General features: G+C 38.8%; 1 protein-coding gene across 3 annotated transcripts in view; it reads left to right on the plus strand.

Annotated features, from left to right (window-relative positions):
• Positions 1 to 1,575: 1,575 nt before the first annotated feature.
• nipbla (NIPBL cohesin loading factor a) overlaps positions 1,576 to 13,558 on the plus strand; it is a 26,905-nt gene continuing 14,922 nt past the window's right edge. Inside the window, exons 1-24 of one of the 3 annotated variants that reach the window (XM_017042947.2) lie at positions 1,576 to 1,979; positions 3,506 to 3,579; positions 4,300 to 4,449; positions 4,547 to 4,712; positions 4,888 to 4,988; positions 5,104 to 5,212; positions 5,321 to 5,484; positions 6,576 to 6,724; positions 7,088 to 7,178; positions 7,380 to 7,598; positions 7,733 to 7,990; positions 8,082 to 8,785; positions 9,806 to 10,019; positions 10,134 to 10,310; positions 10,416 to 10,589; positions 10,666 to 10,827; positions 10,928 to 11,034; positions 11,146 to 11,232; positions 11,458 to 11,689; positions 11,804 to 11,955; positions 12,044 to 12,124; positions 12,224 to 12,324; positions 12,431 to 12,560; positions 12,660 to 12,742. In XM_017042947.2, coding sequence (XP_016898436.1) covers positions 4,386 to 4,449; positions 4,547 to 4,712; positions 4,888 to 4,988; positions 5,104 to 5,212; positions 5,321 to 5,484; positions 6,576 to 6,724; positions 7,088 to 7,178; positions 7,380 to 7,598; positions 7,733 to 7,990; positions 8,082 to 8,785; positions 9,806 to 10,019; positions 10,134 to 10,310; positions 10,416 to 10,589; positions 10,666 to 10,827; positions 10,928 to 11,034; positions 11,146 to 11,232; positions 11,458 to 11,689; positions 11,804 to 11,955; positions 12,044 to 12,124; positions 12,224 to 12,324; positions 12,431 to 12,560; positions 12,660 to 12,742 — 3,725 coding nt within the window. In that variant the 5' untranslated portion in view covers positions 1,576 to 1,979; positions 3,506 to 3,579; positions 4,300 to 4,385. The remainder of the gene's footprint in view (positions 1,980 to 3,505; positions 3,580 to 4,299; positions 4,450 to 4,546; positions 4,713 to 4,887; positions 4,989 to 5,103; positions 5,213 to 5,320; positions 5,485 to 6,575; positions 6,725 to 7,087; positions 7,179 to 7,379; positions 7,599 to 7,732; positions 7,991 to 8,081; positions 8,786 to 9,805; positions 10,020 to 10,133; positions 10,311 to 10,415; positions 10,590 to 10,665; positions 10,828 to 10,927; positions 11,035 to 11,145; positions 11,233 to 11,457; positions 11,690 to 11,803; positions 11,956 to 12,043; positions 12,125 to 12,223; positions 12,325 to 12,430; positions 12,561 to 12,659; positions 12,743 to 13,558) is intronic. The other 2 variants (XM_025053389.1, XM_017042948.2) reach the window with 2 other exon arrangements.

A 13,558-nucleotide genomic window follows, 5' to 3' on the forward strand; every position in this document is an offset into this window, starting at 1 on the left:
ACTCTTTTTTAAATAAAATGTAAAAATCATTGTTTTTTTTCTCTCCATTAAACACCTGGAACACATGCATGGAATCTTCAAGTCATTTCCAGTTTTGTCATTTTAACACAGATGATTTTCTAAGACATTGGACCACATTTAAGAGATGGTAACACTGAGATCATGAGATCATAGTTACTTAATTTGCTATCAGTTGCTATCTCATTGAGTGTAAAACCGCACACCTTTGGTCTTTTTTATATTTTATATTTTCTGCTTAGTCCCAACGATTGTATTGAATTAATAAATGTCAAAACTGAACTTGAAGAGTTTATAGAAAGTGGATACTGAATAATCTGGTTATATCCCTTCTTCAAGAAATATATTAATTAACGGCATATGAGATGTTTTTGATGATGATAAACAATATTTTCTGTCTGTGTACTGGTTCTCAGTGATCCAGGTCATTTAATCCAAAAATAGTTACATTGAGGGCAACTGGACGAAGTAGGTTTTTTGAAGATGTTTCACCTCTCATCCAAGAGGCTTCTTCAGTTCTGACCGACTACTAGGGAATTCTGGTATTTAGCCTAAAAGGGGCTGCATACCTGGAATGAGGGTCATTGCAGAAAGGGAGGGTGGAGGTGTGGTGAAACACATCCTATTCTAAGGAGGGCAGAATGTAAATTCAAAAGGTTAGAGGTGTGAATGGGTAGTGATACCATAGTTATGGACTAATAGTTTCAACCGAGTGACACCTTTGGCTGGTTGTCTTCGGATGGGCGCCTTAACTCCAGACCAGTTTGCACACTATAACTATTTTTGGCATGCATAAAGTAGTTGTCAGAAGATTTTCTAAGAAATCAGAGAGGGCTAAGGATCAGGGAGGTGTCTAATGGTCTTTCAGATTCCAGATTTGGCAGTCCACTTACTCCCCTGTAGGCTATGATGTCAGTGGGTATATGGATAATCATGTAATTTAACACACTCCAAGTAGTAAGCAGAAGTAAAAAGAAACACTTGGAAAGTGTCTTTAAATTCTACTTGTATCCTTATCTTAATCCTTTAACCAAAGGAACCAAGAAAATATCCAGATCTATGGAAAACCTCCATGTGGGTTATGTTCCACCTCTTTTCATTTCTAAATGCCTTGGTGCCTAAGAGTCTTATTTTCTTAACAGTTGTAAAAACAAAACTTCCCACTGCATACCACTAGAGGGAGCCCAAGGACCTCTGGTGGTACACACACCTTTATTTGAGAACCACTACCCCATTCCAGTGAATGCATCTGTCAGAATGGACTATTTTGTTTTTCCTTTTTCAAGATGATATGGGTTCTATTATATGGTATTTACCTTTAGTTAACAGTAAAACTAATCCACGTGTGCTTTCTCATTGAACAAAATGCTATTTTCAAACGACAATACTCCACAAAATGTGCTTATATTTTAATATTATACACTCTTTATTGTTTCCTTTTAATGTTGAATATAAAACTTCTTAGTATAATGCAACGTAGGCTAGTAAATATAGTTGTTTTGCAGCGCCATCCAGCGACAACGCACGACATGTTACATGGCATTTTGTTTGGCGCCGGTGGAGGGAGTCACTTCTGAGATCTTTGGTCAGTCAGACGGCAGAACTTCCGGTCGGCATTTTGTTCTACGAGAGGGGAGCCTCTTGATCGCAACATTCGTCATATTTCGCGTTTTAAGTCGAAAAGAGCCGCCAGTGTCGACATAGACACACTGAAACTCCGAAGAACGAATGTTTCCCATTTGTTGTTTGCCGAAACATTCACCTTTGAGTGTCGGAAGAAGGAATCAGTCCGACTCGGATTATTGTTGATAGCTAGCAGGCTAGTTTAGCAGCTAGCTGGCAGAGCCAGTCGAGTTCCTGCTGGAGGATCTGCGAGAGAGAAGAAAGGGGGAGCTAGAGATACAGACGCGGACACAAACCAAGCTAAAACATTCCCCTCCCTTTGAACGCAACATCCGAAGGTATACAATTCCACTCATGGTTTTTCATTGGCATAATTGTTTTCGGTTGAAATTATGAAATTCTAGGTTAGTGTATGCTATGCTGCAGGGCCACCGTTGTTAATCGTTGACCGGGAGGCAGCGGAAGCTAGCGAACTAGCCAGCCAGGCTAGCTTAGGTGTGTTTTTGCTTTGCCTAGGCGCACGGCCTCAAATTGGATGTCATTTGACGAGCCAGAAGCTTGGGCCATTGCCACATATATATTATTGGGGGCTCTTGTGTTTACGTTCAGTTACTCAAAGCAGTTACATTTGTCGAACTCAGAGGGAAATAGACTAGAATTTATTTACTCAAACCAGCGCTTCTCTATATTATGTGAATCTCCTTCCCTCTTATTTAAACGATAAGAAGCGGTAAATGCTAAACCCAACAACAGTTTGAGGTAGTTAGCACCCTTAGCTTACTTAAAACACAATTGTTGTAAGTGTATGTTAAAACTAGTGTTAGTAATAATATAATATTAGCAGCCATGTCGTAGCCTTAACTGTACAGTTAGCTTGTAAGATGTACACAGTCAACTTCTTGGCTCCAGACTGCCTGTGGTTTTGTTCTCTAGTAGCGGACTGTAGCTGATTATGCAGCTAAGATAAACATATGAACAGAAACGTCCACAAGAACTATACAAGTTCGCTAATTCGTGTGTGTGCGTGTGTTTATAAATCCCCAATTACGTAAAATTTTGTTTTCCTGTGGCGTGGCTGATGTTGCATGTCGTTACCACCTTGTTTTGAAATGTTTTGATTCACCACAGGCTGCGTTGCCACAGCTTTCGTTTGCTCGGTCTTCGTTGGCATTTGTAACAGGGTTTTGGTATTTCAAGTATTGTGTATGTTTTTTTATTGACCTCACCAAATCAGCAGGTAGTTTTCTGTAGTTATCACTTTTCACTACGCGATTTGTGGTTGTCGTTGCTTACTGGCTACTGAAGGATGTAGCCCCCCATAACTGCCGCCACCATCTCAATGCATCTGCTCCTTTGTGCTGCCTCCTGCTTGTCAGTCTCACAGCTGTCAGGCAAGCCTCTGTCCACCGGGAAAGAGAGACCACATAGTCGAGGCTTGGACATAGAATCACTAGAAACTGTTATATTTGCGAAATCTATTTGTTCACCCTCTATATTATATTAAAGTATTCTCTCGACCCCAACGATCTGCTGGCACTCGAGCGTGTTTACATTCAGTTTACCTAATTATTATGGAAGAAGTAGCACGTTCGTTTGTTTCGTTTTAATTAGTGTATTTTTAATTACATTTACATTAGGTAAACAGTACAACACACTATCTAATGTCAATTTAGACATTTATATAGCTACTCTATTATCCATTAAACTCTAAGCAGCAGTTGTCACGATAAACCTTAATTGCCAAGTGTCATTTTGTAACCTTGGCTTAGTGTTACTCATTACATTTTAGTTAACTTTGTCCATAATTGTATGCCTTGATTTGCATGTCAAAGATCTGACCCAGAGCTGTGTTCTCTTTCTACAGATTAAAGAAGTAGGATTTTATTTATATGACATGTCTGTGAGTCCAAATGTGACTGCAAAGATTTCTCCAAGAAGGTATTTGCATTTGTTATTTAAAAAACTATTGAAACTCTTATTGTGACATCATAGTTTTAGGGTAGTTTATCTTTCTATATGAATACTGTGACATATGTCTTTATTTTTGTATCTAAGAGAATTATGTAGATGACGATTGAGTGCTTCACTGGATTGTTGAAACGATAAGCTTTAAACATAATGCGTGGGTTGCATTAAGGTTCTGTGAAAATTAAAGCTGACCTTTCTCTCTGATTTCTTTTGACCTCATGAAGACTTCTTCCTGTGATGTCAAGGATATTTAAATGTGGTAGAGGGTCAAGGCAGATTAAGTGCATTGTTCATAATAAGCTGAAAGCAAGGACATCTCACTTGAAAAACACAGAAGATTAGCACATCATTTGGACCTGTAACAGTGTTCATATTAATTACGTATCATAAAAATCATAGGCAGAATTAGAAGATAAATTTACAAATTATAATAAATATACAAAGGAACTTAATGGTTTTACAAAGGGGAGAATTTTAGACTTGTAAAGTAATGCTTAACAATCCTGCAACAAATGTTGATAATCTTATCTGTGCCATGCTTCTTTAATTAAACTCGCCGGTGTTTTGATTATAATTACATTTTTATTTATTTATAATTGGTTCCTTATAGTAAAATTGCCAATGGTTTATGTAATTAAGAAGAAACTTTTTTTTTCTATTCTGCTCTGACTCCATCTTGCTTTTGTCCAGGTGTCAGGAAATGTGAGGACAGGTGCTTTCCATTAACCCCCTGATCTACCTGTGTATCAACACACTCCCCCACCCTCACCTTCAGCATGAATGGGGATATGCCTCATGTTCCCATTACCACTCTTGCTGGAATAGCGAGCTTAACAGACTGTGAGTAACACTGCTTACTTAAATTATGTCTACACAAATTATTTTTTGACTGTATATCCTGTCTCCCCAACTTAAAACCAACCCTTCTTGACCATAGTGTTGAACCAACTACCCTTACCCTCCCCTCTCCCTGCCACCACCACTAAGAGCCTCCTATACAATGGGAGAATCGCAGAGGAGGTCACCTGTCTGCTGGGGTGTCGGGATGAGAATCTGGCAACACAGCTAGCCCATAGCCTCAACCAGGTCTCCACTGAGCATATGTGAGTATTCAAATTAATCGGTCTAACTGTTGAAGTATGGATTCTAGAACCCAAAACCAACACTAATTTGATTTAATTGGAGCTATATTGTCATTCATTCATTTCTATAATGCCTCCATAATGTTTTCATGAAAATCTACTATATTGCTTTCATGATCTGCTCATGCTCTTATAGAGAGCTAAAAGACAACCTAGGTAGTGATGAGCCAGAGGGCGACGCACCGCTGTTGCTGCAGACCATGCTGGCCAGGAACCCTGGCATCTTCAGGGAGAAAAGTACGGACACACACACAGCAACCACCTCTATCATAAAAAGATCCCAGCAAGGTTTTTATCGACAAGCATACGGCATCAACAAACGTAATAAACATAATTCTCCATTTCCAAACAGATGTTATGCAGCAACAGATGGTACCACCGTTCAAAATCACCCAGAATTCCATGCACAGTCCTGCTCAATCAACAAACTTCCAGCCTTCAATTTCTTCAAGTCCATCAAGGTAGGTCTTTTAGTCAGAATATTTAAATATATCATAATAACTTTTTTTCTCCATTATTCATCATGTACAACAACATTAAGTTATTACATCAGAATTTTTTGTTTCCAGTCGGTTTGTGGCACCGCCAAGTGGGTCCACTAGTCGGTACATAGGTCAACACAACAGTCCAGTACCCAGTCCCTACACTCCCCAAAGCCCTGCCACGGGTTACATCCAGCAGTATCCTCACCAACAACCGCCTAGTTATAACCAACACCAACAGATACAACCAGGTAAGTGATTATGTGTTACATGTTTCTATTTATACATGTACAGCAAATATGAACATATGTATGAGCTGTTCTCCAATAACAATATATACTTATGCTTGACTGTTTATTGATTAATTCTTTGCTTTGAAGTTTGTAAGTTTACTTTGATGTAGTTATATATATTTTTAATTTTAGATTTTTCTTTTACTGTACAAGTTAGAAGGGATGAAGCAGTACAGTTCTTACCAGGCATGCATCTATCACATACTTGAGTTTAATCTAAAAATAATAAAACTGTTTTGATTCAGTCTTGCACAGGATATATTATACAAATATGCCTGATACCAATTCTTGTAGTAGTAGTAGTTCCAGCAGTTGCCCATGTTGATGCAATGGAGAACTTTTCTTACAATAATTAATATAAACATTCTTTGCATCATGGAGAGTTGTGAACTGAACTGGAGGCCCTTTAACGTTCTCTGCTTGATCAGAGTTTTACTGATTTGACAACTGTCTTTCAAAGGACTTTGTAGAGTTAAGTGAGTTTTAGTCATTTCATTTAATCCTCATTTGTGTTTTTAGACTTTGCATTTTAATTTTACTAGGTTTTAAAACATCTTAACTAGCTAGATTGATTTAAACAATTGATTATTGTCACAAATTGATTTCAAACAATGGTAGTATAAATGTGTGTTGAGATTAATTCTAGTAAAAAAGTGTTTAACTACAATGGTAAGGTGAAGCCTTTGGCCTTAGCAATGTCATCCTTATCTGTCATTTCCTGCCACTGCTTTCTGTTCACCCTGATGAAGATGTTGAATGGTTCTACATGCAAGTGACTTTGCAATTCAAGTTCCAATAATAAGTACTGAATTATGTTCTACCAGAATGTGTTTATTGTTTCTTTTGCTCGAAATTGCAGTAAATGATATTAATCATCTTTGACCAGAGGTAGAGATGTGTTTTTGTTGTACCATTTTCTTTTACAATTTAATAAGTTGATTACATTTTTTTCATTAATGATTTTCAATATTTGCTATACTGCATTTCTAATGTAAAACATGTCAGATTTGCTTTTCCACCTTTAATCTGTTTGTTTTTTCATCCTGTAGTGGCTGTATCCAGTCCCATGGTTCCAGGCGGCATAAGAAATATCCATGAGGTCAAAGCAACAGGGCAAATGGCCAATGCTGCCAACCACCATTCAGACAGACACGGCACTGAAGACTACCTTAATATTGTACAACGGCTGGGCAGTGAAGTATGATTAATTAGATGCATATACAGTATATGAGTATACTTGCATGAAGGGTCAAAAGTTCTAGGAGCTGTTATGCAACGTTGATCCACAAGGCACTAGTATTTTTTAATAAAGTCTCTCAAGTATGAAATAATCATGAATCACAAGTTGTGTAGAGCTTTATAACTTGATCTCCTTTTTCCTATTATTATTGTTATGTGGAAATACATTTTAGGAACATAAATTACCTACAAATTGGTGAAATGGTTCAGTGAGTGTTCTACATATCAGATGCTTTTTGTAAATGCATACATTTCCTAATTTAAGTTGGGAATGAACAAACTTATTATCAAGAGAAAACATAACCATATCTGTTCTGTCCAGGAGGGTGACTCTACCATGAGGAACCCTTCTTTTCCTCTGAGGTCTCCGCAGTCTGGTTGCTCCCCAGCAGGAAGTGAAGGAACTCCCAAAGGTAGAAATATTATAAAGGGAAAAATATCATATAATTTTTCAGTAGACTCCACCTGACCTGAAGTTATTATTTTTATATGTTCAATTTTACATTAGTGGCTGATGTAATTCAAGAGCTACTTCCATTTTATTCTTTATATCTCATCTTCTTTTCTACATACAGTAATATTTTTTTTGTTTTTCATTTTTTTAATCCGGTTAGCTGGTTCACGTCCTCCACTGATTATGCAGTCACCTCCTCCTTATGCAGCCTCACCAAGGGAGGGAGCACCTGACCTGAAACAGCATATACATCAAAGGATGATGACCAAAGTAAAAGAGGAGAAGGACATGTACGACATCGTCAGCTCTCCAAACAAGGACTCAAGAAAACTCACTCTTAAACTGTCCCGGGTCAAATCAAATGAGTCGGATCCCCCTGGTAAGAGAATTTATTTTTTAATTTTTTTCTATTTAATCTGGGCCTAATAATGTCTACTGGTTTATGAAATGCATTGTTTTTGTTTTTCTGACAAAACTGTTGTTGGTGAAAACATTTTGTATACATTGTCTCAGGTGACAATGCATCAGGCATGGAACAGAACACGGACAACATGGAAGCGGAGCAGGGCTACCAACAGGTTCCTGTTCTACAGCAAAATGTAGCAGCACGGCTGCAACAACTGCCACTCCCTCACCAAGCAGGCAGTGGAGGTGGGCTTCAACCACCCAGTTCACCATACGATGAAGCAGAGCTTGACGCCCTCGCTGAAATTGAGAGGATAGAACGAGAAGCAGCAAGTGAAAAGTGCTCCAAGGAAGTCCAGGATAAAGGTGTGGGGAGTATCTTCATATGTGTATATATCATTGCAAAGTTAATTCTAATTCATTCTCATTGATATGTTTTTCTTTCTTCCTTTTAAAGACAAGCCACTTAAGAAAAGAAAACAGGACTCCTTTCCTTTGGAGCCTGGAGCTGGTGGACCAGGTGGCCCTACAGGTGCACCAGGAAGTGGAGCAACGGGTGGGGGCAGTGATTGCAAACTAACACCGAAAGAGGCCACTGCAGCCGGGAATGGTGCCAGCCGACCGCCCCTTATGGTGAGCATCGACCTCCAGCAGGCAGGCCAAACTGATCGTCAGCTCGACACCTGTCTGGTGGCCCCTATTGCAGTCCTTGAAGCCCAATGCTGGCCTGGAGAACCAGCGAGTGGGTCAGCTGCTGTCGAGAGCTCTGACACGGCTTTGCAGTATAAACCTGATGGGGGACCTGAAGTCATCAAAAATAGGGTTGATAAACATGACAGTAGGAGAGATGGATGGGAGTCATCAAAGCACCAGCATGATGATAGGTCCTCAGACAGAGGGGGAGAAATGCCAAAGTCATCAAACCGTCAAGAACATGGACAAGACAGAGACAGGGATCGAGAATCTGAGAATGGAAGTCGAGTCAGAACTGACAGAGATAGGTCGGGTTTCCGGGATTCCTCCTCTGGAGAGCCTGGTTGGAGCAACAATAGGCAAGATGGCTCCAAAGCGTCTGCTACTGGTGTTCAACTTCCAGATTCATTTCCTGCTCACCTCCTGGGAGGGCATAGTGGTGCTCTGAAGAACTTCCAGATCCCTAAGGTGATCTGGACCAAACCAAACAATTTCTCATCTACCAATCATTCAGCTCTCACAAAAGCAGAGTAAACTGGTGTTCTTGCTGCTTTTGTTTTATTTTTCATTGGCATTCACTTAACTCCTAGAGTTATCTCACTTTAATGTCTCTATGTTAAAACTAAATTTGGTCGTATGTGAGGGGGAAAAGCTGTTTTTTTAACGTATTATTTTGTGAGTTTGTGTTAACAAAATAGGCTACTACAAAAAGTAGTAAAAGCTTTTCACTGACAGTCTGCAAAATGAGCCCACTGTCTATAATCTTTTGGCCAAAAAGTTCTTATGTTATAACTAACTATCTTTTCGCACGTTTAGATGATTTTTTTAACGTATTACAACAGCATGTCTTTGCAAATCCACTGTACAGCAAATGCATGATAACCAAATCTAACACTAAACCAACAACATAACACAACTAAACAGCAAATTCCAATTACTCTGATGAGACTGCAATCAAATTATAGGTTAATGAGAAATGCTTAACTCTGAAATTAAATTCATAAGAAGACAATATCTTAGAAAACTTATGGTTAAATTTGCAATTGTGTAACATACAGCACTGTTTCCCACAGACTGAAATGTTATATGTTTAAAACTGTTATCTGATATTAAATTATCAGTTAACATGATGTGTTTGACCTGTGGTCTTTCTGTAATATACTGTATATATATTTTGTTGTTATAGGATGCGGTTAAAAGATGTTTTCAGTAAAGAGAAAAATAAATATTTTAGTTTATATAATTAAATAAAATCCAACGCCAAAGTCACCTACAATTATTGTGGTTTGGTCTTTCACAGCTTGTTGTGTTAGAAGAGTGGAGTGTTTCTTTGTAAAACTTTACCTATTTTATAGAGACCTACATTAGAATCACAAATATCATGTAACTTTGAGCTTTATTTGTTACATTTTACCTTTGCTTATTTGTTTAACAAGAATACAGTTTCATCAAATTTTAACATAGCTTTTTAAAATTATTTTTCTTCAGATCCAGCGAGACAAGGACAGCAGTGGGACAAGTGAGAGTCAGCCATGGTGTCAGCCCAAAGTCAAATTGGAGAGGCTGGGTTTGGTGAAGGACTTTGAGAAGAGGCCTAAACCTGTAGTGGTTCTGAAAAAGCTTTCAGTTGACCAAATTCAGCGGCTCCTCCGACACAGCAGGTCTGGGAAGAACAGGGTCTCCTCAGGAAAGTCCAGCAAAAGTAAGAACAAAAATTATTAAATCAAATACACTTAAATACTTATTTATGCCTCATAACCTATAAAATTATTTAAAATTTTGGTTTAAAGTTTGAAATGCTTTCGTTATACTGTAGGCGGTATGGACCCAGCAGTTCTGAATGAATTACCTCCAGAGCTCCTGGCAGAGATCGAGTCAACGATGCCACTGTGTGAAAGAGTGAAGATGAACAAGAGGAAACGAAGCACTGTAAATGAAAAACCCAAATATGCTGAGGTCAGCTCTGATGAAGAACGCGATGCTAACGGAGAATGTAAGTCTGCTTCTTGGTTATTCAAATTCATTAACTTTAATTTACAGACAAGTTCCCCGTTGTGAAGTTGCCATTGTTCAAATTTGACATTAATTCTCTGTACAGCTGCAAGGAAGCGACAACGCCGAGACAAAGATCGTTCTTGGGAGTTCGAAGAACGGGAGCGACGAGGTTCAGGGGAACATCGAAAAAGTGGTCAACGTGATGGGCGACGAGGCTCTGGCAGTCGTTACAGAGATTCATCGGAAGACGATTCACCACCTCCAAGCATGAGTGAAGGTTGGTTTGGAAAAACAGTTGAAATGTAAAAAGTACATATTCAAAACAATCTTAAAATAATGATTATAAAATGTAGTTGCCAGAAAAATGAAGATGAAGGAGAAGCAAAAGAAAAGGAAGGCATATGAACCAAAGTTAACCCAGGAAGAGTTGATGGACTCATCCACGTTTAAAAGATTCTTGACGAGCATCGACAACATACTGGAGAATCTAGAGGATGTGGATTTTACTGCTATGGGTATCAATCACTGCTGATTGACAGCTTAGCACTTAACTCCCTAAGTTTTATTATAAATCTTATTTTAATTTGAATTTATTTTTCTTCCTCTATTTCTCAGCGGGTGATGATGATGAGATACCTCAGGAACTTCTGCTTGGGAAACACCAATTAAATGAACTTGGCAGCGAGTCTGCCAAGATTAAAGCCATGGGCATTTCTAACAGGGTAGGTTACAGTTCAGTATTATGTAATGTAGATGCTGCAGAGTGCCTGTAGCTGATGTAAGATTCTGATTAAGAGATGTTTCATTCTAGTTAATGTTTTGTATTGTTGTAGATTCCATCAGATAAACTTGTCAAGCTGTTAAACATACTGGAGAAGAATATCCAGGATGGGGCCAAACTTTCCACCTTAATGAATCATGTGAGCTTCTTCTTTGTTCCTAATGAAGTTTTTCTTAACCTTTTTAAATGAGTCCACTGTGAACTTTTTTGTCTTATAAAGCAGTATAAAGGACAAACTGCCTTATTTTAATGTTTCTTGCTAATTTATTTATATGTTGTTGCACTGTGACATAAAGAAAATGAAGAAGTTGCCCTGCTAGGGAAGCTTGTCAATGATCTAAATTGTTTCTCTGTTTACCCTCAGGACCATGATGCCGAGGATGAGGAGAGACTCTGGAGAGACCTGATAATGGAGAGAGTGACAAAGTCAGCGGATGCCTGTCTGACAGCCCTCAACATCATGACCTCAGGGCATATGCCCAAGGCTGTCTACATAGAGGATGTCATAGAGCGGGTGCTGCAATACACCAAGTTCCATCTCCAGAACAGCTTGTATCCACAGTATGACCCAGTATACCGGGTGGACCCTCATGGAGGTGAGAACATGTTGTCTTGTTCCATTTTGCAGAAATTGTGCACTTTGAATGTAGGTTAGAGCAGTGCAGGTCATAGAACATCAAAGGTTAATGAAGGCATCATTGTTATTTTAGGTGGCTTGTTGAGCTCCAAGGCAAAGCGTGCTAAATGCTCCACACACAAACAGCGAGTTATTGTCATGTTGTACAACAAAGTCTGTGACATTGTCAGCAACATTTCTGAGCTCCTAGAGATCCAGCTACTCACTGACACCACCATCCTCCAGGTAATGACCACATAACAACAATGTATGAGTTTGTCCTTTGGTGTCTTCTAGATTAACTAAGCTCATTTATCTTTTTTCTTTTTTTCAGGTTTCTTCTATGGGAATCACTCCTTTTTTTGTGGAGAATGTCAGTGAACTGCAGCTGTGTGCAATTAAACTAGTGACTGCTGTGAGTTTTAGTTTGGCTTTTGTTCTTCTCAATTTTTAAAGGCACTGCTTAAGGCATCATTTATGAGTTGCTACATCTAAACTTTGAAATGATCTCCAGGTGTTCTCACGTTATGAGAAGCACCGGCAGCTTATCTTGGAGGAGATTTTTACATCTTTGGCGAGACTGCCCACCAGCAAACGCTCCCTCAGGAATTTTAGGCAAGTTACATATTATATGCTAAATTCATATGTCACAATTGAAGTGTAATTGTGCTCTTTGGTAGTACTAATACCTATTAAAATTATAATGTCCTGTATTTTATAGGTTGAACAGTTCTGACCAAGACGGTGAGCCGATGTACATCCAGATGGTGACAGCTTTGGTGCTGCAGCTCATCCAGTGTGTAGTCCACCTTCCCAGTGTTAAAGAAACATTTGAAGAAAATGACACAAAGGTAAAAGGATGAAGGCAAAAAAAAGTTGTAAAATTTTAAATATACTTTACTGTATACTTACCTTTGACACCTACACATATATTTTTTCAACTTTAACAGGTTGATCAAGATGTGTTAATAACCAACTCGTATGAAACTGCAATGAGAACAGCACAAAACTTCCTTTCAGTCTTTCTCAAGAAGTAAGAAACATTTCTTTTGCTCTGAACATTCTGAAATTCTTTACATACTAACTTGGGTTAAACATAATATATCTGCGATGTGGTAAATGCAGATTTGCAATGCAATCCAGAATAATACTACTGGCCAGGCCCTTCTTTTTTATATACAATCCGTTCCACTTATATGTCGCTCGACTAGTACCTCGATTTAATTTTTCCCATTTAAAATAACTAAAAACCAATTAACTTGACAGGTAGGCAGGTGCTTGGCAGACAAAGGAGGAAAAAGAGACCTGGTGGTGGAATGATGAAGTCCAGGAGAGTGTGCAGAGAAAGAGATTAGCGAAGAAGAGATGGGACAGTGAGACAACAGAAGAGAACAGACTGGAGTACAAAGAGAGGACAAGGGAGGTGAAGAGGGAAATGGCCAAGGCCAAACAAAAGGCATATGAGGAGTTGTACGAGAGTCTGGACACAAAGGAAGGAGAAAAAAAGTTGTATAGATTGGCAAGACAGAGAAATCAAGCTGAGAAGGATGTGCAGCAGATGAGGTTGATTAAGGACAGAGAGGGGAATGTAATCACAAGTGAGGAAAGTGTGCTGAAAAGATGGAAGGAATACTTTGAGGAGTGGTTGAATGAGGAAAATGAAAGGGAAAGTAGAAACGAGGAACCAGAGACTATTAGGAAGAAGGTAGATCAGGTTAGAAAGGATGAAGTTAGAAAAGCCCTGAAGAGGATGAAGAGTGGAACGTCAGTTGGTCCCGATGACATACCAGTGGAAGTATGGAAGTGCTAGTTTTCCTGACTGGGTTGTTTAACAGAATTTTAGAGACTG

The sequence above is a fragment of the Cynoglossus semilaevis genome, chromosome Z, assembly GCF_000523025.1.
Source record: "Cynoglossus semilaevis isolate Cse_v1.0 chromosome Z, Cse_v1.0, whole genome shotgun sequence".
NCBI lineage: Eukaryota > Metazoa > Chordata > Actinopteri > Pleuronectiformes > Cynoglossidae > Cynoglossus > Cynoglossus semilaevis.